The 24,103-nt window shown below is 37.1% G+C and overlaps 1 protein-coding gene across 6 annotated transcripts in view; it reads left to right on the top strand.

Moving 5' to 3' along the window:
* The first annotated feature begins 2,020 nt into the window (after nucleotides 1-2,020).
* Nucleotides 2,021-24,103, top strand: part of LOC131166328 (mediator of RNA polymerase II transcription subunit 12) — a 28,901-nt gene continuing 6,818 nt past the window's right edge. The window contains exons 1-12 of one of the 6 annotated variants that reach the window (XM_058124778.1): nucleotides 2,021-2,236; nucleotides 2,402-2,527; nucleotides 3,221-3,363; nucleotides 3,511-3,705; nucleotides 11,417-11,476; nucleotides 11,798-11,903; nucleotides 19,604-19,672; nucleotides 19,806-19,859; nucleotides 20,077-20,184; nucleotides 20,797-20,946; nucleotides 21,049-21,402; nucleotides 21,546-23,968. In XM_058124778.1, the coding sequence (XP_057980761.1) occupies nucleotides 3,578-3,705; nucleotides 11,417-11,476; nucleotides 11,798-11,903; nucleotides 19,604-19,672; nucleotides 19,806-19,859; nucleotides 20,077-20,184; nucleotides 20,797-20,946; nucleotides 21,049-21,402; nucleotides 21,546-23,968 (3,452 nt within the window). In that variant the 5' untranslated portion in view covers nucleotides 2,021-2,236; nucleotides 2,402-2,527; nucleotides 3,221-3,363; nucleotides 3,511-3,577. Of the gene's footprint in view, nucleotides 2,528-3,200; nucleotides 3,375-3,504; nucleotides 3,706-11,416; nucleotides 11,477-11,797; nucleotides 11,904-19,603; nucleotides 19,673-19,805; nucleotides 19,860-20,076; nucleotides 20,185-20,796; nucleotides 20,947-21,048; nucleotides 21,403-21,545; nucleotides 23,969-24,103 lie in introns of all 6 variants that reach the window. The other 5 variants (XM_058124780.1, XM_058124781.1, XM_058124783.1 and 2 more) reach the window with 5 other exon arrangements.

The following is a 24,103-nucleotide window of genomic DNA, read 5'->3' as shown; positions in this document are numbered from 1 at the left end:
AAGATTTTCGGGTTGTCTTAATGATGTTGCAGATTTTATTCCAAACTTAAGAATAACTCTTAAGCCATTATTCAATAGGTTAAAGAAGAACCCATCAACATGGTTTGATGAGCACACTTAAATAGTTATTAAGGTCAAAACTTTTTATGCACTTCCTTCCATTTAACAAAACATTTTTACTATCATTTTCTTTGCTTTATAAAATTTAGTTAGAGCAAACCTTTCTTGCAACTTGTTGGCACTAATAAGATGCTTTTATATGTCCGAGTTTAGATAATTACTCTCATTACACTTGATTAGGCTTTCTTTTGTTCGAAAAATGGTGATATTAGCTCAACCTTGATTTGTAAGGAGTACATGTAGGTCTAAATGCAACATTTCCTTTTTAAAAACCCAATTTGTGTAACTTGTATATCATATTCCAAATTTAATAAATGTTTTGTAGTTGAGAAGAGGCTCGGTGGACTTGAGCATGCATGGATGGTGTGACAGGGCTCTGGATGACACATTATCTACCTTAATGATTGTCCCAGTATATAAATGTCTAGACAAATAGGAGTGTTAATCTATCTTAAAACTTTTTCTTGCCTTTTTGTGGATGTTCCACTAAAGAACAACATTGTGTTGGATGGTGTGTAATAAGGAGGAAAGATGAGTAGAGAGAATTTTATTGCTATTTGTTTGAGCTTTTTTGGAGAGCTTGGAATGTTGATGTTATTGAATGTAAATGATTCCTTTAAATTATTAGTTAATGCAAGTTACGACTCTAGTGGATGATTGCGTTTTGATTTTCTAGGATAATGGTTTGAGGCCTTACTATTTAGATGCGACATTTTTTCATTATAGTATTATCCACCAAATAATTGATAATGCGAAATGCTACTGTTTTCAAGACAAAACACTGAAATAATTCCTCTGAATTCCTAGCTAGGGCTAATTACAAACCAAGTGGATGATCATGCTTCAATTTTGTAGGATATTTATGTAAGAACTTGTTATTTAGATGCCAAATTGATTAGATGGATAGTTATCCACTGATTTTTTTTTTTTTTGCTTAACAATCATTGTCAACGATAGTTTGAAAGACATTTTTCACCTTATAACATTCAGATGCCTTATTAGATCATATGAGGTTTAATGCTTGAATGTTTCAAATATTGTTGAAAGGGTTATAAATGTGGTGGCAGAGTTGATATGGTGGATGATTGTACTTCAATTTTCTAAGAATTTGATCAAAGAACTTGTTATTTAGATGTCAAATTGATTAGCTGAAATTTTTTTTACTTAAGAATATCAACGACAATTTGAAAGACATTCTTCACCTTATGACAGTCAGACGTCTTATTAGATCATATAAGGTATAATGCTTGTATATTTCAAATATTGTTAAAAGGGTCACAAATATGGTAACAAGAGCATTCTCCACATTATAACATTTAGATGTCTTATTAGATCAATTGAGGTTTAATGTTCGAATAATTCAAATATTGTTGAGAAGGTCATAAATATGGTGGTAGAGTTGATGAATTAAGTATATGATGTAGGTTGGTTGGCAAGATGGGTTATTGAAAGCTATAGTGGTACCTAATTCTATAGAAACCTTGAATCTTATTAAAGCTTGCATGACAAATTATCATCCTTTTTGTTCTTATGGATGACAATCCTCGCTTAATTCATTGTTAAATTAAGAGATCAAATTTCAAAATGTTGCTTATGGATTATTCTTAGTGCTTTAACATAATAAAGTACTATATTTTAAGTTTATAGATGCTTAACTTTCTAATTAGAAAAAATGCATCTTGCTAAGTGATTTATCGAACATTTTGTTATTGTACTAAAAAAATGGGACAAAATATAGTCATTCTTCATAGTTTGGTTATTAGAGATGCCATGGTGGATAGGGTACATTATAATGCAATAATTAGGTTATTGATTGACATTTTAGAATGCATTTGTCTTTCAACAAGCATAGGTCAATAGACCCAAGCTTGGAAATAAGAGTGTAATTTCAAATAAAATATACATTAATTTCACTAGATCCCCCCTCTCTCCTCTCTCTCTCTCTCTCTCTCTCTCTCTCTCTCTTCCTAACACCGGAAGCAAGACACAGGCATCGTCGTCATCATCAGCAAAGCTCAAGAGTCAAAGCCTTTCGCGTCTTTGCCTGTCCCTCTTTCTCCTCTCTCTCACCCCCCTCTGCGATTCGCCCTCTCCTTCAATCTCGAATCTCTCCAAGGTACGCTCTCCTTCCATTTTCCCCTGAAAGTTTCGCCTTTTTACCAAACTGCCCTTCAAAACCCTTCCTTACTGCGCGTTCACACCTCAAACTCCAGTTTCTCGAAACCCTAGAACGATAAGTCGTTGTTTCTCCAGATTTAATCATTGTTACGCTGGATTTCAGCTGAATTTTCTGAGGCGTGCTTCGAAATGTTCTGCTTCGGGTCGCAATTTCTATGATTTGGTGTGTATGTCGTTATAGTGTGACAAAGAATCCAATCCGGATTCACTGTAATTTTTGAGATTTCAGGTGATTTTGCTTATTATTGTATTTGTTTTCTGGTTTGCTGTTTTTCATTGGTAACATACCCTGGTTCTTTGTTCAATTTGACCGTTATATTAGTATTTGAATCTGGCTCGGTGTTGGGCTGTTATTGCTTTGGGTTGTAGGGAGAAGGTTTGATTTTTCAGTGTTTATTGTTGGTTTTTCAGTTGATGCTTACAGATCACCCTAACTGAATCAACTAATGGTACTACTTTGCCCTGGGGCTGCAACTACGGCATTTATGTGTATTAGCCCTGTAAACAATTCTGTTATATTTTTCCAAAGCTTTCACATTTTATTTTTATTAGTCCACATTTATTTTATTTAAGCACTCATGTGCTAAAACTTTAGGGTTCAACATGCACAAACCTTAAGACTTTATATTAGCAACTGCAGTCAAAGGGTTGTGCTTTATTTAGGTTTTAAAAATTTATCTTTCCCTTCGAAACTTCATTATACGCGACTTAAAAGGCTATTTAGGGATAAATTTCACATTATTCTAAACTTAAAGCTGGCAAGAAGAAAATAGTTACTTATTGGGCAGCTCTGGGCTGCTTGTCTTTTTATGTCTTGTCCAGTCTATTTTTCTTTCTATAGCATCCTGTATTTCAAGCTCTTTTTCACTTGTTATATTATCTTTTCCCTTATATTTCTATAGCTCCTTTTCTTTTGGATCAGAAACTATGCATCTCATGTAGCATGTCTTGGGTTCCAAGAACTTGGTTTCATGCTTTGCTATGATTTCCCAGCATGGACAAATGAAATTTATTCAAATGCTGCAGCTGACGGAAGATCTGCAGTTTATAGATTTCATACTTGAGGTCATATGCTTGTGTGTAGCACCTTCTTGACTCTTTTGCTTTTTGTTAATTATTTATCATGCTAAGTTGAATTCACAGTGCTTGTGTGGTTTTTGCATCAGCAGTTCAAGATTAGATGTAATCTGACAAGCATTTCTTTAGTTGCAGTATGGCTTGGGTAGCTTCTTGTAGTGGTTTGATGCTGTTGGCAGTATGCCGATAATAGTTGGGAGAAATGCAAAGGTATAATGCTGCTAGCTGCACTAGTGCAGTTAATAACGCTGCAATTGGTGGGGCATCAGCTAGGGATGCTGCCCGGGCTGATGCATCTTCACTGCCAGGCAATATCTCTCTGAATTCGAGGTAAATTATTGACCATTTTGTTGTTATGAATTTTAAGACTCCTTTCTTTCTATACCCCAGATCTCTCAGATATCCTCAACTGATATATGTATAATTTTAGTTATGGGTATGAATTTCAGCATGTTTCATGGCCACATGCAATTGTAAATTTATGTTTGATTAACATAATGTGCTAAAGAGATTCTCACCATGCCAATGGATCTTGGATAACTGGACAATGGGATATTAAAAATTCAATATGTCAATTGATCAGTTTAAAAAAAAAAAAACTAATTTCAGATTTTTTTGGCTATCTTTTTTCTCATGCCATAAATTGTGTCTCTTTGTATTTTCAATTGATCAGTTTTTATATCACAAAGCAGACATGGTATTGCATTTTGCCTCTGCCCCTTGTTTTCTTGCTTTGTGCTACCTGATTGATCTGATGTTTGCAAGTCCCTTTAGAAAGAGAGGACAAGTTTAAAAATGCCTCTGATGTTGCTAACATTTCACAACATCATCAATTTGTCAGCTATGCGAGACAGTTATGAGCAGATCTGAATGAGTTCTAGGTCTCCCTTCCCTTTGCTAACTTTGGACCTGCTTTTGAATTTTATATTTACTTATATTGACTGAAGTTTGTAACATTTTCTAAGTTAGATTTGATAGCTCAAAATAGTTAAAAAACTAATGTAGAAAAAATATTTAAGATTCCTCGCTACATTCATGAAATGTGACATAAGCAAAAATAAACGAAACTAAAGTCAACAGTTAGTACGAGCAACAATAACAACATAAGTTAAACTCTTGCCCATTTAGGTCTGCTACATGAATGTTTGTCTGCCTTTCTTTTAGATCTAGTGTGAAATCATTAGAAAGTTAATGCTGTCAATCCATACAAGTTTATCTATGCCTACCATTCTCCTCCCAAAAACGTTTTTGTGTTCAAGGTTTTTTAGTAACAGAAGAAATCTTTTAAGAGAAAAGGAAAGATACAAATTAGAGAGGGATGAGCAGTCTTCAAAGCTACTAAGGCAAACAAAAATAGAAAGAAAAAAAAAAAAAACTGGAAAAAAAGAAAAAGAAAAAAAATGAAGACAGCTTCAAACATCATCCGTCATAATTATTGGAACTTTTCAAGTTCTCCAACTCCCTTTGATCCTTCTTCATACTCTTAAACAGTCGAAGGGAATTATCTAACCTCCTTGACATGTCAATCTCATTTCTATTCCATCAATAAGTTTTTGAGTCTCCTTGTCCTTCTATTGATCTCAACCTTGGGGTAAGTGGGAATATCTAATTAGCACCTCCCTTGAAATTATTGCTCCTCATTGCCAACAAGTAAATCTATTGACCCTCTTGACAACCTCTTAACCTCAATGAAGTTGTTTACCCAAAAAAAGTCAACTTGCTCACTCTTTTTTGCCGGGTGCACTATTTAGCCTGCACTGCTAGTGCCTAAATCATCTCATTTTTCTTTTCATATTTCATCATATGGACCTATGCCACTATGGCTGTATTTATTCTGTATCTTATCATCTTCGACATGTTTGGCAATTAGGAATGAGTGGAGTTTAATGGAACAAAACAAATTTATCACGTCATTTTTGCATCATCTTCATTGACTTCCGTTTTTTTTTTTTAATAAATTAGTTCCATTAATTTTGCGCCTTTGTGTACCAAATTGAAGTTAGTGTTACCACTATTCCATCTTAACATTCTCATTTAGGTACAGTTAAAAAGGTCAACTTACAAAGTGACAATAATATTTGTGGAGAAGAAAGTTCGATAGTTTGTCAAAATCTTTGTCATTTGGTGGTGGCATACTCATAAGTCAAGTTATATCAAAATATATATTTGAAAAGCCACGCTGAACCTTTTGATACTCGTTGGCTTAATTTGGAGTAGGCATTATTATAGACAAAAACTTAAAAGATAGCGTTGTGGATGTAACTAGAGTAAGGGATAAAATTATAAAAATCAAGATGGTATTAGGACAAGAGATAATAAATATCATTAGTGCTTATGCTCCTCAAGTTGGCTTAGCAAAAAATCTTAAGAGACAATTTTGGGAAGATATGGATAGTATTATACAAGGCATACCAGGGATTGAGAAATATTTATAGGAAGAGATCTAAATGGACACGCTGGAAGAGATAATAAAAATTATGAGAGGACATATAAAGGATATAGATATGGAGACAAAAATGAGTCTGGGGAGATGATCTAAGACTTTGCTATGTCATATGATTTTAGTATAATGAATACTTACTTTAAGAAGAGAGAAGAACACTTAATAACCTTTAAAAGTGGGCAAAATAGAAGTCAAATAGATATTTTTTTAACTAGGAGGGTAGATCGTTTAACATGCAAGGATTGTAAAGTTATTCCAGGTGAAAGCCTAACCACACAACATAAAGTCTTAGGGTTAGATATATATATTAAAAAATGGAAGAAAAATGATAAAATAAACTAGTGTAGGAGAACTAGACGGTGGAACCTAAAAGGAGAAAATATAATAAAATTTAAAGATATAATGATCAAAGATGGGTATTGGGCCATAGAGGATGGGATAGATACAAATACTCTTTGGAATAGATTAGCTAGCTTTATTAAAAAGATAGCGAAAGAGATTTTAGGTGAATCAAGGGGGAGATTCTCAAATAGCTAAAAGAGTTGGTGGTGGGATAAAGATGTACAAAAAATCATAAAGACAAAAAGAATTTGGTATAAAACATGGCAAAAATGTAGAAACAGAGATAACTTTGAAAAATATAAGGAGATAAGAAAAGATGCAAAAAGGGCCGTTAGTGAAGCTAAATATAAATCATTTAATAGTTTGTATGATAGATTAGGTACAAAAGAAGGGGAAAGAGATATATTTAAACTTGCTAAAGCTAGAGAAAGGAAGAGCAAGGACTTAGGAAATGCAAAATGTATAAAAAATGAGGATGATATTGTCTTGGTTAAGGACGAAGATATTAAAGAAAGATGGCGAAGTTACTTTAGTAAATTGTTTAACGAAAACCAAGTAGAAGGCTTAAACTTAGAATTGTCAAATGAGGAAAAGACTAAAAATAAAAGATTTATTTGCAAAATTAGAGTTAATAAAGTTAAGTTTGCACTAAAAAAATGAAAAATGGGAAAGCTATGAGATTAGATAACATCCCAATTGAAGTTTGGAAATGCTTGGGTGATAACGGAATTATATGGTTAACTAATTATTTAATACAATTGTAAAAACTAAGAAAATGCCAGATGAATGAAGGAAAAGCACTTTAATACCTATATACAAAAATAAAGGAGATATTCAAAATTGTAATAACTATCGTGGAATTAAACTTATGAGTCATACGATGAAACTATGGGAAAGGGTAGTTGAACAAAAATTAAGGTTAGAAACGAAGATCTTAGAAAATTAATTTGGTTTTATGCTTGGAAGATCTTCCACAAAAGCTATTTATCTTTTAAGAAGATTAATGGAAAAGTTTAGGGAAAAAAAAGAGGGACTTGCATGTGATATTTATTGATCTTGAGAAAGCATATCTATGGTGGGTTTTAGAAAAAAAAGGTGTATGTTGTAGGTGTACCGATGTCATTAAGGATATGTGTGATGGAGTAATGACTAGTGTAAGGACTATAGATAGAGAAACTAGAGAATTTCCAATTACCATGGGTGTACATCAAGGATCTGCTTTGAGTCTTTATCTTTTTGCTTTAGTGATGGACCAATTGATTAAGAGTATTCAAAAGGAGATTCCATGGAGTATGTTGTTTGCAGATGATATTGTATTAATTGACGAAATTAGGGACGGAGTAGAGGCTGAGTTAGAATTATGGAGAGAAACTTTGGAATCTAGAGAGTTTAGGATAAGTAGAAATAAAACAGAATATATGAAATGTAATTTTAGTAATGATAGGAGGAATATTGGAAACAAAGTTAAACTTGATGATGAAGAAATAAATAGCAGTTGTAGATTTTGATACCTTGGATCTATTATGCAAGCTGAAGGAGAAATTGAAGAAGATGTAATGCATAGAGTTAAAGCAGGTTGGGTAAAATATAGAAGTGCTTTAAGTGTGCTATGTGATTGTAAAATACCCTTAAAATTGAAAGGAAAGTTTTATAGGACAGCTATAAGACTAGCTATGCTATATGGATCAGAATGTTGGGTGACAAAGAAACATAATATCCAAAAAGTAAAAGTTGCCGAGATGAGAATGCTTAAATGGATGAGTAGTATAACATTGAAAAATAAATTAAGGAATGAGCATATTCGTGGTAAGTTAGGTGTAACTCCTATAGAAGATAAGATAAGGGAGGGACGACTCAGATGGTATGGATACTTGCAACGTAGGCCATATAGTGCACCTGTGAGGAAAAGTGACTTAATTAATGTGGGGGGCAATAGAAGGGATAGGGGTAGACCTAAAATAACTTGGGAGGAGATAGTGAGTAAGGATTTAATATCCTTGAATCTATCAAAAGAAATGGTCAATGATTGCATAAATTGGCGGAAAATGATTCATATAGGCGGTCCCATTTAGTGGGACTAAGGTTTGGTTTTGTTGTTGTTTGTTGTAATTTTCAAAATTCTTAGTTTTTGTGTGTATTTTAGATTAGGACTTGGTAATGCTCAATCTAAATATTTTCCCTAAATAAGCTTATTGCAGCCCAAAATCATGCCTATGTAGGCTGCATTTATCCAATCAATTTTTCCTAAGGTTGGATTTTTGGTTTGTTTGGTTCGATGACATTGTATAAAAACTTCAACTTATTGAGTGACTTTTGTCATGAAGATAAACTATTGCTAATCATTGCATGATGTGCTGTTGGCCATGAAGGTATGTTAGCTTTGGTGTATTCCCAAGAGGGGGGGGTGAATTGGAATTTTAAAACTTATTCCTAGGTTAAACCAGATATTAATAGTATTTCACAACCTAAGGTCTTTCTAGGCAATCCCAAATATGCAGATAAATATAATATGCGGAAATTTAAATCATGCGCATCATTCACACTATAACATACACGTGCAGGAATATAAAATGTGGAAATATAAACAGACACACGATATGTTATCGGGGTTCAGCCAATACTACCTACGTCCCCACCTTGGCACACCCGCACAGGGATTACATTATAAGCTCACTTAACGGGTGGAGCGGCACCGGTTACAATCAGGTCAATTCACGGGGCTGACCTCAACCTACACCTTACCAGGATGGTGCACTTAGCTTTCCTAATTGGGTCTAAGACGATTCGGGACTATTCAATAGGGCTAGTCTCCCTCTTTAGGCTCACGCCTGGAATACAACAAACAATATAATTTTTGCGGACAAATAAATGCTTCTTAACTAAGCATACATGTACCACTAACAATCAATCAATGCACATCAATGACATAGGAACAGTAAGTTCAGTGATGTGATTTTTGTGCAAGCAACACTCAACAAGATATAATCACAAGTATGCTCAAGAGTGTATAAACAGCTATTTCTTTGAAACAAGATATTCAAATCTCAATAATAAATCAGGGTTACAAAGATGCTGCAACAATATTCAAATCAATTCAAAAAATATTTTCTTCAATGAAATAGACTCAAGAGTTGTTTGAAAAATAATATAGCTTGTAAAATACTTGCACACCAAAAGTATAGCTAAAGGAATCTTGCAATGATAATGCAAAGATCCTTAAGCTAATGAGTTTTTCCAACACTAGATTTATCAAATAAAATCTGTGGGATAACTCTTTGCTTAACTCTAAAAAATCAACAAACAATCAAGCATAATGTTGAGAGTATTAAGCAATATAGGATGGATCTCTAGCACTCAAGGCCCTATCACACTAAGCTTGGCTTAATCAAGAAAATCGGATTGGGAGAGTGTATGGGAGTAATATGAGCAAAAAAGGGTTTTGAAAAATAGAGAGAATTTTAGCTTAATCCTAATTGCTAATCCATAACTAATTTTGCAAATGAGCTTGTATATATAGGCATAGGCAAAATTATGACCGTTGGGGACTCAATGGGCATTATTAAAAAAGTTTTAAATTTGTTTAAAGAAAATAATCCCATTTAACCACTTTAACCTCAGTAAAAAAATGAACATCCTGATAGTTTTTGGGTGCTCGACCCAAGGTTCGGGTGCTCGAACAGACATAGTGCAAAAAGGTGTTGTTCGAGGTTTGGTTGCCCGAAAATGGGCTTGGTTTGCTGACCAAGGCGATTCCTCAAAAACACCATGACACATAATAGTTGCAGACGTTAAAATGAAATGGTTTTGGAATCTCACTTGAAATTTCTCCAATCACGATGATGATGGTGATTTTCAGAATAACATGTGGATATTGCATGTAAAAGAAGGGTGTGAAAATTTTCTATTCCTTAGAAAACAAATCAGTAGCAAATGAAAAATGGTGCTTTTGTAAGCATGGAAAAAAAGTTGAAATTCAGTCGACAAATACCCAAGTATCAATACATGGACCTGTCAGAGTAACATGTGGGCATTGCACATAAAAAAAGTGCTTGTTGCTATGGATTGACAACCATGTAAAAACAGATGGAGATGAATGAACAAATGGGAGAGCAAATCCTTTTGTCTAATGATTCTAATTGGACTTACTGAAGGTGAACAATGCTGGAAATGCACAGAGACTTCAATAGTGTTGGGGGTGGCGGTGGAGAGGAGGAGATGGGTGGGGGCCTGGTGGAGAGGAGGAGATGTCTGGGAGCCTCGTGGAGAGGAGGAGATGGCTAGATGTTTGTTGCAGGCATGCAGCTTGTATTATGACTTCTCCAAGCAAATGAAGAGCAGGGGCAGTTCAGTTCTTTGAACAAACTAATAAGAATATTTCTGTTGTATAAAAATGAATTCCAACCAGAATTCATCATAATATAAAGAGGGCTAGGGTTTTGGATTCCCATGTAGGGTTTATCTTGAATTCTCCTGCCATGTGGGATTCCTGTCGGATTCTTAAAAGTGAATATCAGTGTGCGACATTTCATGGAATCTTTCAGGATAACGCACACCAAGTGCCTCTGTAGAGTTATGTTCAATCTTTTTCTTGCTGTTTTACTGTGAAAGGGTTTTATGAGGTCCATGTCTATCTACTTTCACTTTTTATCCCTGCACTTTTAAATTTTTTTTTAAAGGGTGGGGTGGGGGTGTGTGGAGGGAGAGGAAAAAAATTCTTGTTGTCTTGCTCTTGTAATTATTGTTGGCCTCATGCAGTTAACTTGAATAATTGTTTGGTATCTTTTGGAAGTGACAATGTCAGTCAGTATCTTTGCTCACAATGGTTCTCAAGACTTTAAAAACATCCTTTCTTGTGAATGATCTCTCTGGCTAGATCATTTTGTTTCTTTGGCAGTGCTCATTCTATCCAGCGTGGATTAAGTCTCTTCCTTTTCAGAATTCAGCTTGTAAAACCTAGTGATATCTTTGCTCACCACACATGTGTCCACTGCCATGTTTTCTAATGCCTTGTGGTAATTGTTTGATTGGAAAGATACAAAGCCATTCTTTGGTCTTGATCTGCTCTATTACTGCATTTGATTATTTTTATTTACACTGTCATGCATTTTTACTTTGCTTACTGTTCATGCTATCCCACTTCACTTCAGAGGTCCTTTTTGTGTGTTCAAATGTAATTCATAAAAGTTATACTCATTTTTTAAATTTAATTTGTCTATATACTTCTTGCTATTTGTTGAACTATGCTTGGTGTTGCAGGCGACCATCCCATCTCACTCCATACAAATTGAAGTGTGATAAAGAAGCTCTAAATTCCCGGTAAGTGCTCCAATAAGATCAAATCACATTTCATCATATTGATAACAGGTTGAACTCTAGTTCGGTTTAGCATCCCCCCCTCTCTTTTCTGGTTACAAAATATGTAACTGGAAATTTTAGAAAGTTAACAAAGTGGAATTGTGTTTCAGTTTGAAAATTTTCCAAATTTTTTGTTAGTTGTTATTTTTTCAGTGCATATTTGTATTATAATATTAAATTGGGCATCAAAGGCAGAGAAATTTCTGGTTGCTAGGCAATTGTGGTTCTAAATTTGATTGGGGTGGTCTCTTGCCTCACTATTTGTTGCTGTTGTGTTCTCAGGCTTGGACCACCTGACTTTCACCCCCAAACTACGAATTGTCCAGAGGAAACCCTTACCAGGGAGTTTGTTCAGTCTGGATACAGGGAGACTGTTGAGGGTATTGAGGTATGCTTTTGAAGTGCATATTTGTCTGTTTGTGCGCACGCATGTGCACGTGCATTGGTCTTCCTCTGATGGAAGCCTGTGTGCATATAGAAGTATTATTGTGGCTATAGAGCCCCTCAATTGGGTAAATTACTGTGCTTAATTTATAAAAATATCTTTGCTTATTTCAGTGCTTAATTAGGCGAAGACATCTCACATTGCCGTGAGTGATTTAACTTGGCCATGCTTGACCTTTCCAATTGTGGTTTTTTTCATGTGAACTGGATAACTTCTTGTTAAGGATCTTGCATTCACTTTGTTTTAGTCTCTTCATTTGAAGTCATGATACAAATCCACTTTGTTGATAGTATTACTGTCAGTTAATGCATTGATAATCCTCAAGAAAGTGAAGAATTTAGAAAACAAGAAATATTATTTGGACAATTATATTGCCAAGGCAACATGTCTGAACCATTCTACATAAACACTAATCTTAATTTTTTGTAATGATAATTTAAAACTGGCCTCTGCTTGTACTACCTATCTCTGAAGGCTGAACTGTTTGACAGGAAACACTATCCTAGTTCATTGTTGTAATCCTCATTTGTTAAGGTCTTGCATCACCCAGACTGAATATAAATACAATCATTCCTCCCAATTAATTAGTTAAGAACTCGATCTATATGGAAGCAGCTGGTTTACAAAATTCAGGTAAACTTACATATATGAAATTTTTTTGATCAGGAAAGAAAGTTTATTAAAGGGCATCAAGGGGATGCTACCCAGTACAAACAGGACAAAAAAGATCACCCACACTGCAGGGTGTCCAAAAAGTCAAGAATTACATGATAATCATGCAAAAACAACCCACTACGCCAGCTTGTTACATTAGCTATCCAACTGTTTTACTAATTCAAAAGCTTTCATATTTCCTTCCCCGCACACAAACCAAAAGATGGCAAGGGGAACAAGGGTCAAAGCATCCCACCTTTCCTTGCTAGATCAGATACCTTTCCAGGTCCATAACTCTTCACCAATCTGGCAGTAACCCACTGCCGTCTGGTCAAAGATGTGGCCAAGTTCCAAAAGCTCTTGGTCAGGAGCAGTGGAAGAGGATTTGGTATACAGATTCAGCATTATCCAAGTTTCTAAACATAAAAAGCACGGGCTGCACCCTTTTCTTTAGGTTGTCAAGCGTTAGCGTCTTCCAAGGCGTTGCCTCTGATGCAGAAAAAGCAACCTTTGTGGGGAGGGTCTGCTGTTTTCCAGATGGGTTTCCAAGGGAACTTGTTGCTTCTGAAGGAGTGAGGTTCCTATAAAAGGATCCAACTGTAATCTACCATTTATATCCAGAATCCACTTTGGATCATAGTAGTGTTCCGATGATGAAAATTGTACAAGCTGCCATCAAAAAAATTCTGTAAGATGGCCTTTCTCAGTTAGAGGCATTTCTAAGGGGGATTGGCCCAAAAACTCCTTTGATTGTAACTTGAGAAATGATCCCAACCTTTTCTAATTAATTTCCAATCTCCAAAGCTGTAAGATTCTTGCCTGAACCTAGTGATCCAACCATTGTGTTGAAGATCATATTTAGAAACACAATTCTCCTCCTAAGGTGGTCTTTTTCCTTAAAGAATCTCCAATGCCATTTCCCAAAGTGGGCTTTGTTGAAAGTAGAAGGGAGTTTAGCCCTAAGACTCCATTTCAAATAGGTTGTTTAACAACCCCCTACTTGATAAGATGATATTAAATTCCTCCCCTGAGCCTGCCAAAAGAAAACTCCTTTGAATTCCTTCAAGTCTTTTGGGAACTGAGCAAAGCATAATAGGAAGGACGTATTATAGACTGGGAGATTAGTCAAGATACTTTTGATGCGACTATGTCTCTGATGTTTTGACAAATAGTTCCTTGTCCAGCCTGCCAGCTTCATCTCAAGCCTTTCAATTATGGGAATCCCGAATTCTTTGTCTTTGAATTTTGGCTCCAAGAGGGAGATCAAGGTAGGTAATGGTAGAGTCTCAAAACGCCAGCAAGGACACCCTCCCAAAGTGCTGTCCCCTATTAGAATAATTTCACATTTAACCAAATTCACCTTCAAATCTGGGACTGCCTCAAATCCAGGCAGAATTCGTATAAGGTTGCGGATTTTCTGAGGGATCCTGTTAAAAGGACAAGTGTTATTTGTGAAAGGAAGATGGAGAACTTCCATAAAACTCCCATTCTTCTCTATACTTAGACCTTTTTAGAAGGTCATCTTCATTAGCTTTATTCAACTAGAGGCTCAACACTTCCATTACCAAGAGAAACAAAAAGGAGTGGGTATCACCTTGCTTTGGTCCTCTAGAAGAGTGAAAAAAGTCTGAAGGGCAGCCATTGATGAGCACAGAAGAATATGAAGTAGAAAGTTCCAATTTACATGATCAAAAGCCTTCTCTATGTTAAGCTTACAAATCACCTTCTCTTCCTATTCTTACAATAGGTATCCACAACCTCATCAGTGAGAATATTTGCAGCCATGATTTGCCTGCCTGTAATACAGGCATGCTGTTGCTACCCAATAACTCCCAGAATTGCTTTTTTAAGCCTTGTAGCTAAGATTTTGTGCAGAATCTTGTAGATAATTCCCACGGGCCAAGTAGATGAAAATCTTTAACGTTGCAAGCCCTGATTTTTTTGGGAATCAAGGTAACAATGGTGGAATTAATGCAACTCACAAATCTGCCTCATCTGAAAAATTCCTAAAAAATGCTGAGGATATCTTGCTTGAGAAGACCCAATTTGCTTAGTAAAAATTTAAGGAGAAACCATCGGGGCCTGGTGTTCTATCATCATTATCATGCTTGAGAGCTTGGGAAATTCCCCCTTCATCACTGCAGTGTTTGGATTAAGGAAGCTGAAAGCCTGAAAGTGATGCCATTCGCTGTTGATCTCCAGGCCTCAGGTTCAATATAAAGGTTCTGATGTAAGTCTTTGATGCCCCTCAATTTTCAATTCTTGAAAATCTTTCGAATCTTTGGAGAGCATTTGCTGTTCGGTGGAAGAAACTAGTGTTTCAGTCCCCCTCCTCAAGCCATAAAACCCTGGATTTTTTGCCACTAGGTGATCTCTCCCAAGTTAATGACCTCATCAAGTTCTTTCCTGAGTGAACATCATCTACCCTTACCTATGGCTTCTTGCACTGGATTATATATGAAGATTGTGGTATTTAACTTATTTTTCCATATTTGTAAGAACTAGTAGAGAAAAAAGTATTGATATTGAAAGGAAATTCCTTTGTTGAAGCTTGTTAAGCTTTGTCCAATCCTTGTGATTGTGTAGTGAGAGGCTACGTTGTTCTCGTTGGAGATCAGGTGGTGAGAGACCACTATTCTATCTAGCGATTCCATCCCTATCCCACCTTCACGAGTTCCCTCCATCACTCACACGGCCATCACCAAGTTACACCCCAAGGCCACCAATCCATCATTTCATTTGCTTCATACATATCCATATTTCAAAGTGTGCACAAAGAACTTCAGACGAGTTCTAACTATCCTCCAACGCATCCACACGGCCACACCAAGATACCCCCCCCACACGGCCACTTCCCTTTCATTACATTGCTGCGTTCGTCTCGGTGTTTCAAAGCTTGTTCCAAGGAATTTTCTGGCGTGATCTAAGACTTGTGTTCAACAACGTCAAGCGTCCATAAATTCTCGTGGTAACTTCAGTTTCCGTTTGAACCTTTGTATATATCTTACAATCCCTGCTATTACTAAACCTTAGTTTCAAATTCTGCACTTTCATATTTGATAAACCCTTTGCCTGAAATTCTGAATTCCAAAACTTGAATAGCATATCTGAATCCTTAGACTTTCAATATTGCTACTTGCTAGTTTAAAATCAATTGTGAGAATATTTCTTGCTAACAATAGAACTTAAATTCTTGAAATTTTGAATAACTTCTTTATTGCAATTGCAACTTGTTTCCTTTGTGAAAGAACCAATTGGGACTTATTTCTAAACAACATCATGCACCTTTTCAAAATCCTTGAACATGTGAAACATAGCATGATTTATGTTGTTTATGTTTGAGTTATTAAATTCTTAATTTAAGGTGTCACGCCCAGAACCCGGAAATGGGACTCACGGGTGAATTTAAGTAACCTAATCTGTCTCTGTATCAATTAAAACATACATGATACAACATACAAAGAGGGTCCGACCCCGTGGGGTGAACGGATGCCCTACATACATACATACAATCCTCCATACTCATCAATACACGCAGCGGAATACGGTCTTTCTATACATAAAACTGTACCATACCAGAGTCTATACTATACAAGGTTATTCATCCCTACAAATACCATACATACTACGGGCGTCTACAAAATCCATCACGACTGCCCAGTTACAAAACTTGTACCTATCAGGTACTAGTAGTAGCTAAACCACACCTCTGCTTCCGGATGCTAGGATGCTAGTTTTGGCTACCCGAAGGACCTGAAAAATATTTGTATATATTCGGGGTGAGACACCTCTCAGTAAGGGAGAAAACAGGTTATATCAGTGTGTGGCATACCGGTGTCATTTTATATACTTCATAACACATACATACGATACAGTTTGAAACAATTCATACAGTTTCAAAACATTTTCCATACATTTACATATAGTTTCATACAGTGTCATATAGTTCCAGTATTTTTACAAAAACCATTCCAATTCATACGATACCCAACATACATACATACATACATACGGTCAGTGTCGTCACACTAGTTTGCAACTACACCAGGTCACCACAGACTCAGCGATTACATTGCTACACACGTAACTACGCTGTGACGACTGAGGCCCAATGGTGAATCCATTGCTACATACGCAACTACACAAGGTCACCTAGTCTCACAGGGGTTACGTTCCAACACATGAAACTACGAAGATCTATGACTCAGGCCCAATAGTGAATCCATTGCTACATACGCAACTACACAAGGTCACCTGGTCTAACCCCGATTACATTACCACGTGCAAACTATGCTGCAACGACCTAGGCCCACTGTGAATCCATTGCTACATACGGTGTAGATCACACCTTTCGGTGACCAGCTGAACCATACTGGTGATATTTCACACCCCGGATATAGAGCCGGCCACTCTCGGCGTACGGTAATTAGCCGCCTCTAGCCGATTTCACAAAACTTGGAATCATTTTGGAACTCATGTTCCTATACATTTCAGCGTACGGTAATTAGCCGCCACATAGCTGTTTTACAAATACCTGGAACAAGATACATACATACAAAACATACCACACTTATTTGGTTTACGGCAAATCATATCTTTTACAATTTCAAGTATACAGTTTATGCAAATATGGATTGCGGTTACCTCAATAATACAGTTTAACACAACCAGCAGTTTTCCAAATAAAATAGAGATGATACCCGAAATCCCTGATTTTTCCCGAAAACTGTAACCCAAAAATCCCGCATTTTACCCGATAGATTTCCCCAAATAAGTAGTCAAAACATACATATGATCGTAGCCTACAAGCTCACCGATTCTGATTTTAAAAATGGCCTGATATAAACAGAATCCCCTTATCTTAACCCGAATTCCAACTACGAACTCTACGATCCTCAAAACTATGAACCGAGACTCCGAAATCTACAAACCACAATACTAAACATGCTTACAATCCGTACTACTACACATATACCGAATTAGAAATGAAAATCGAGCCTTACCTCAATTTTGGCCCGAAACCCGAAATCGCTCAAATCGAGATTTTGATTCACTAGAAATGTAGAGGATCCTTCGCTGATCCTCGCAGTAACGATGGATTTACGAACCGGGCATCGATCAGCAACCAAAGCTAGAGAGAGAGAGAGTGGAGGGAGAGTTCTAGAGAGAGAGAGAGAGAAAAAGGCTAAACTTAGCCAAGAAGAAAGCCCAAAAGATCTTTTATAAGCCTTTGACTCGGAGGATTTCGTCAACGAAAAGGTGTCTTCGTCGACGAAAAATCCTGCATTTCGTCGAGCAGTCGGCGACTTCGTCGACGAAGTCTGATATTTCCAAATTTTCCACCTCACGGCTTTCTTCGTCGGCGAACCTTTGAATTTCGTCGACGAAAATCCTACTACCTTCTTCGACGAATTCTTCTTCGACGAATTCTGGCTTCGTCGACGAAGCTTGTAGAATTTCCATTTTACCCCTCTTTTACAAAATCAACTCCACATATAACAGTTCGGGTTCTTACATAAGGTGTTTCGAATGTATGTGCTTGTGAGGGTTGAATCGTAGGACTAGGCCACCCTTACCCATCCTAAATCATTGCCGTAAAATCTACTGCCAGGTCCTTAATAAAATTCTTCTTCCTCGCATTAGCCACTCTATGAAAGAACCCCAAGTGGCTGTCCTCTTCAGTGATCCTCTTCTTTGATTTCTAGCAACAGCTCATGTCATTAATAACAACACCTCCAGGTCATTACGCAGCATAGCCCTTCTTGTCCAGTCTTCTCATCTAACTAACCACACTCCTGCAACATATCTTGATCAGCACACCAAGGATGTTATTTTTAGCCTCTTTGACATTCCCAGGAACCCTGTTATTGCATTGTTTCCACTTCATCTCCATGTGTTTGAGTTTTTTCATAAGTTTAAACCCTTTACATCCCTGGATGGGACACTCCCCCCACCAAGCCCCCAAACACTCCCTAAATGAGCTGTACATCAATCACATGTTCTTGAATCTAAATGGAGTGGGACCGTCAGCTTCGGGTCGGAATCAAGTAGCACTGGACAATGATCTGAGGCAGCCCTTGCAAGGGTTTCCTGCATAATGTGTGGAAAGGGGTCTTCCCATGCGTTGGTGATAGGAATCTATCAATAAGTGAGGGAGCAAAGCATGTCCTTTGGGCAGATGGGTATTTTAAACTGTGGGTGAGAAAATTTAAGCAAAATAGAGAGATGTGGATGCATAATGTTTCCATACAAATGCAGGTTTTGGTTGACATTTTGTTTGAAATATTTAAATTTGAAAATATTGTTATATTTCAAGAAATTTATAGGTGAGATTAACTAGTAATTGATGCGTGTCTATTGGGAACAAATGAGTTTTATTGATGCATCCACAATGTACAATGAGTACTTACACTTCATGGGCTTCAGTGCTAGTGTATTAGCCTGGGTTGAAGGTTTATGTTCAGGTATTAGATTGTATGGTTTCCAAATTGTAGGACTAGCTACACAGAACAAAAAATTTAGTATTTCAGGTGAGAATGTAGGCAATTAAGGAAGCTGCTCATCTGGTCATTTTACTCATATAGAGCAGACATGGGGCTGAGCAAGTAAACTTAGGAAACTGCCCAAGATAGTTATTTGGCGGAATAAGGTTTACATAAAACAAAAAAAAACTGATGATGATGAATTTTGGGGGAAAATATTCTTAATAATCTGGGGATAGCAGGGCATTTGTACCTTTCTTTTCTGTGACACCTACTGGTTATGCATGCTATAAAATAAGTTTCTGAGATTACGTCTCCATGCCTTCATTGTCTATCATAGTTATGTCATATATGCTGAAATGCTTATGTAACATAGCTTGCATATGAGTATTGACATGGGATCCACATTATCAATATCCATCTCAAGTATTTTCTCCATTAGTCATTGTTTGTTGGCAGTTTTTTCTACCAATGTATCATCTTACTTGGTTTAATGCTGTGTCTCAGGAAATTAAAGAGATCTCATTTACTCAAGTTCAAGCTTTTACCAGTCCTGTTGTCGGAAAGTGCAAAGAGGTGATTCTCTTGATTGTGATGATCTTCTCTTGGTTGTTAATGTTGCAATCATCCACTACTTAATAAAGCCTTGTTTCATGAGAAATATGATTAGTAAGATACATGATGTCTGATGCTTTATTATTCCTTGCAGGCAATTAGAAAACGTCTCAGGGCCATCAATGAGTCTCGTGCCCAAAAGCGTAAGGTGATGGCTTTTTCCATTCTCAATCAGCATTGATATTTGTCGCCCTTACATGCAACACATGATACTTTATCTCTTCTCCTTATTCTGTCCATATTTTTACTTCACTGTAATGATGCGTATTTAGTTGTGCATTCTCCCTTTTTTTTCAATTCATGATTCCTATGATTCTGTAATTTTGTGATGGAATTTGGAACTCATAAATCTTCTAATACAACAGGCTGGTCAAGTTTATGGAGTTCCTTTATCTGGCTCACTACTAACTAAGCCTGGTGTTTTTCCTGGACAAAGGCAATGTGGTGAAGACTTCCGGAAGAAATGGATTGAGGTTTGTCCCCTCCCCCTAAAAAAAACAGTGACTACAATGTATCTATAGTATCTATTGTCATTATTTTGTTAATGATCATGCAACTTTATAGGTTGTTGCTTAATGTATATACAACGTACAATATATCGATATTATATAAGTTGTAACATCAGTGCTAAATTTGTCCTTGGACAAACATTTTGCAAGTTGCAACTAATTTTTTGTTTGGAATCTTAATATTGAAGATAATGAGGAGAGGTTACATAAAGAGCTAGTTTTAAGTTCATATCTAACATATACAAATGGAATGAGAACAAATTTGAAGTGTTGATGTTATATTTAAGCATGGGCTGATGAAATATTTATGTGTATTGATGGTATGCATGGGCTTTGCTAGTTTTGATGTTGTGAGTCAATAATGTCATTTGGCATGATGGTTTCCTTAGTGTTGCTGTGTTAGTGCAATTTATTTCAGGTGGAGGTTGAGGTACTTCCCCAACATTCTATCCCATTTGGCTATGCTGATCATTGAAATTGCTTGACATGTTGCTTGTCTGTGTTGGGCTTGCATAATTATGATTATATTGACTGTAGAAAATTATCACCATAAAATATGAACTTCCTCATTTGCAGGGTTTATCTCAACCCCATAAAAGATTACGTTTCTTGGCCGATCATGTTCCTCATGGTTATAGGAAGAGTTCCCTTATTGAAGTTCTCATTAGGAATAATGTTCCTTTACTCAGGGCAACCTGGTTTATCAAAGTAACTTATCTTAATCAGGTATGGATGCCTTTAGCACACTGCAAATTTCGAGTTAGTTTCTTCATTGTGCTGGGCTATTGTTAGAATTGGAATGTACAAGATCATGGTTGTATTTTACAGGTTCGGCCTGGCTCTGGAACCGCCAATATTTCTTCTGGAGCCTCTGATAAAAATCAGTTTTCATGCACAGAGCTATGGACAAAAGATGTTATTGAATACTTGCAGCACCTTGTGGATGATTTTTTCTTAAAAAATAGTTCTCACCCTGCTGTGCACTCCAGAGATCGGTCGCCACAAATGCTTTACACTGGGTCAATACAGCACAAGAGTGATCCAGCATTAACAGTTACTGATGGTGAGGAGCCTTCATTACATTTTAAATGGTGGTACATGGTGCGGTTGTTACAGTGGCACTATGCAGAGGGCCTGCTTCTGCCTTCTTACATTATTGATTGGGTTCTCAATCAACTAAAGGTGATGTTTTTTCTTTAGAACTTCCATTTGCAATGTGAAATCAATTGTGTTTGTGAGAAATAGTGACTGCTGCTGGTTAGTCTAATTATGTTTATGAAAAGTTGGTCTTGTGGGGTTTAACTTTTGAATTTATGTTCTGTCAGGATAAAGAACTGCTCGAGATTTTGCAGTTGCTATTGCCTATAATTTATGGCATTATAAAGTCTGTTGTTCTGTCTCAAACATATGTACGAACTCTTGTGGCAGTTGCTGTTCGTTTTATTAAGGAACCTTCTCCAGGTGGTTCAGATCTGGTGGATAATTCCCGAAGGGCGTACACTACATCTGCTTTGATTGAGCTACTTCGTTATTTAATAATGGCTGTTCCTGATACATTTGTTGCTTTGGATTGCTTTCCCCTGCCATCTTGTGTGCTATCTTATGGGGTAAATGATGGGAGTTTCTTATCAAAGGTATCTGAGGATGCAGGAAAGACAAGAAATGGGCAACTAGAAGTTGCTTCTGTGTGCCGAGAGAAAGGGCTTGATGCTCAATGTCAATCCTTGTCCTTCAGTAATGCTGTTTCATCTATTCAGAGACGCGCAGATAATCTTGCAAAAGCTGCAAGTCCTGGTTATCCTCGTCACAATGTGGCAAAAGCTGTACAGGCCTTGGATAAGGCTCTTGTCCTGGGCGATGTGAGAGGGGCATATAAGTTTCTTTTTGAAGATCTTTGTGATGGAGCTGGTGATGAAAGTTGGATGGCAGAAGTCAGTCCCTGCTTAAGGTCATCATTGCAGTGGATTGGGATTGTGAGCTTGTCATTTGTTTGCTCAGTATTCTTTCTTTTTGAGTGGGCAACAAGCGATTTGAGAGATTTTCGAATTGCCCCGCCTCATGACCTTAAGTTCAGTGGCAGGAAAGATTATTCTCAAATATACATTGCTATTCGGATTTTGAAACGAAAGATGAAAGACATGCAAAATCCTATTCGACACAAAAATGGTAGTCCGCTCGGAGTCAAAAACATTGGTAAAGGACTGAGCCAGCCAAATAACTTATCTGGCTGGCACTCCATGGGGACTGTTCGTGAAACTAATAATAATGTAAAGAGCAGGGATGGAAAAGGCATAAAATTGTGCGATATTTTTCAAAGCCCTGGTCCTTTACATGATATTGTGGTTTGTTGGATTGATCAACATGAAGTTCACAGAGGAGATGGTTTCAAGGCCCTTCAATTGCTTATTATGGAACTCACTCGTTCTGGCATTTTTTACCCTCAGGCCTATGTGAGGCAGCTGATAGTTAGCGGTATCATGGACAAGAATGCACCTCTGATTGAACAGGACAGAAGAAAGCGACACTATCGAGTCTTGAAGCAGCTCCCTGGATCCTATGTGCGTGATGCTCTGGAAGAAGCACAAACTCTTGAGGTGCCATTGCTTTCAGAGGCCATGCAGGTTTATGCAAATGAACGACGACTTGTGCTTCGTGGGCTTCTCTGTGATCCATATAAAAATCTAAACAGTTCAAGTATTTATTCGCGGAAACAAAAGCATCACACCACCTCTGTAAGGGATGGTTCCTCCCTCACATCTGTTGATCAGTGGAGAAGTCTTCAATCACCATCAAATTTATTGTCTGGTAAAATATTAAGGAGTGATGCTGACATTGAAGAACTGAAGTCTGCAATTTCAGTATTCTTACAGCTTCCAAACTCTTCTGGGTCAACTGATGTAGGAATAGATGAATCTCAGGGAAGTGTGAAGAGGTCCATTGGGTCATCGTGCAACAAGACAGATCTGGTAGAAGGAACACCTGGTTGTGAAGAATGTAGAAAGGTGAAGAGGCAAAAAGTAACTGAGGAAAGAAGTCCATGCCATCAAGGGCATTCACCAAATCTGTCAGATGATGAAGATACTTGGTGGGTGAGGAAGGGCCCTAAACCGTTTGAGTCTTTTAAAGTTGATCAACCTCTTAAGCTAACCAAGCAAGCCACAAGGGGAAGGCAAAAGAATGTGCGCAAAACTCACAGCCTTGCTCAGTTAGCAGCTGCTCGGATTGAGAGTAGCCAGGGAGCATCTACAAGCCATGTATGTGATAATAGGGTTAGCTGCCCTCACCATAAAAGCGCTATGGAGGGAGAAGCTCCTAGAGCAATGGATGGGATTCGAACTACACATTGTGGTGATATTGTTTCAATTGGAAAAGCACTAAAGCAGTTGCGTTTTGTAGAGAGGAGGACCATTGCAGAGTGGTTAATAACTGTAGTCAGGCGGCTTGTTGAAGAGACTGAAAAAAATGCAGCAAAGGCTGGTCAGTTTAATAGATCCTTTTCTCCTGCTGATGAAAGGAGCTCTGTAAGGTGGAAGCTTGGTGAAGAGGAGTTGTCTGCTATACTGTATTTGGTGGATGTTTCTGATGATGTAGTTTTGGCAACCAGATTTCTCCTTTGGCTGTTGCCAAAGGTTCTCAGTAGTCCCAATTCTACGATTCATGGTGGAAGGAACATGTTGATGCTGCCAAGGGCTATGGAAAGTCATGTGTGCGAAGTTGGGGAGGCATTTCTGTTATCGTCAATAAGAAGGTACTCTTTTAATTTTAACTGAAATGAATCCCAATTGCTTTTTTTATTATTTATTTATTTATTTTGGGATGCTTTATTGGCATTTTGTGGCTTATGTTCCTTCTTGGTATTTAGTCCTTGTTGTATATTTGGAAG

Source organism: Malania oleifera, chromosome 10, assembly GCF_029873635.1.
Source record: "Malania oleifera isolate guangnan ecotype guangnan chromosome 10, ASM2987363v1, whole genome shotgun sequence".
NCBI lineage: Eukaryota > Viridiplantae > Streptophyta > Magnoliopsida > Santalales > Ximeniaceae > Malania > Malania oleifera.
Note: the sequence above shows the minus strand (reverse complement) of the source record. Positions and strands in the feature narration are given on the sequence as shown.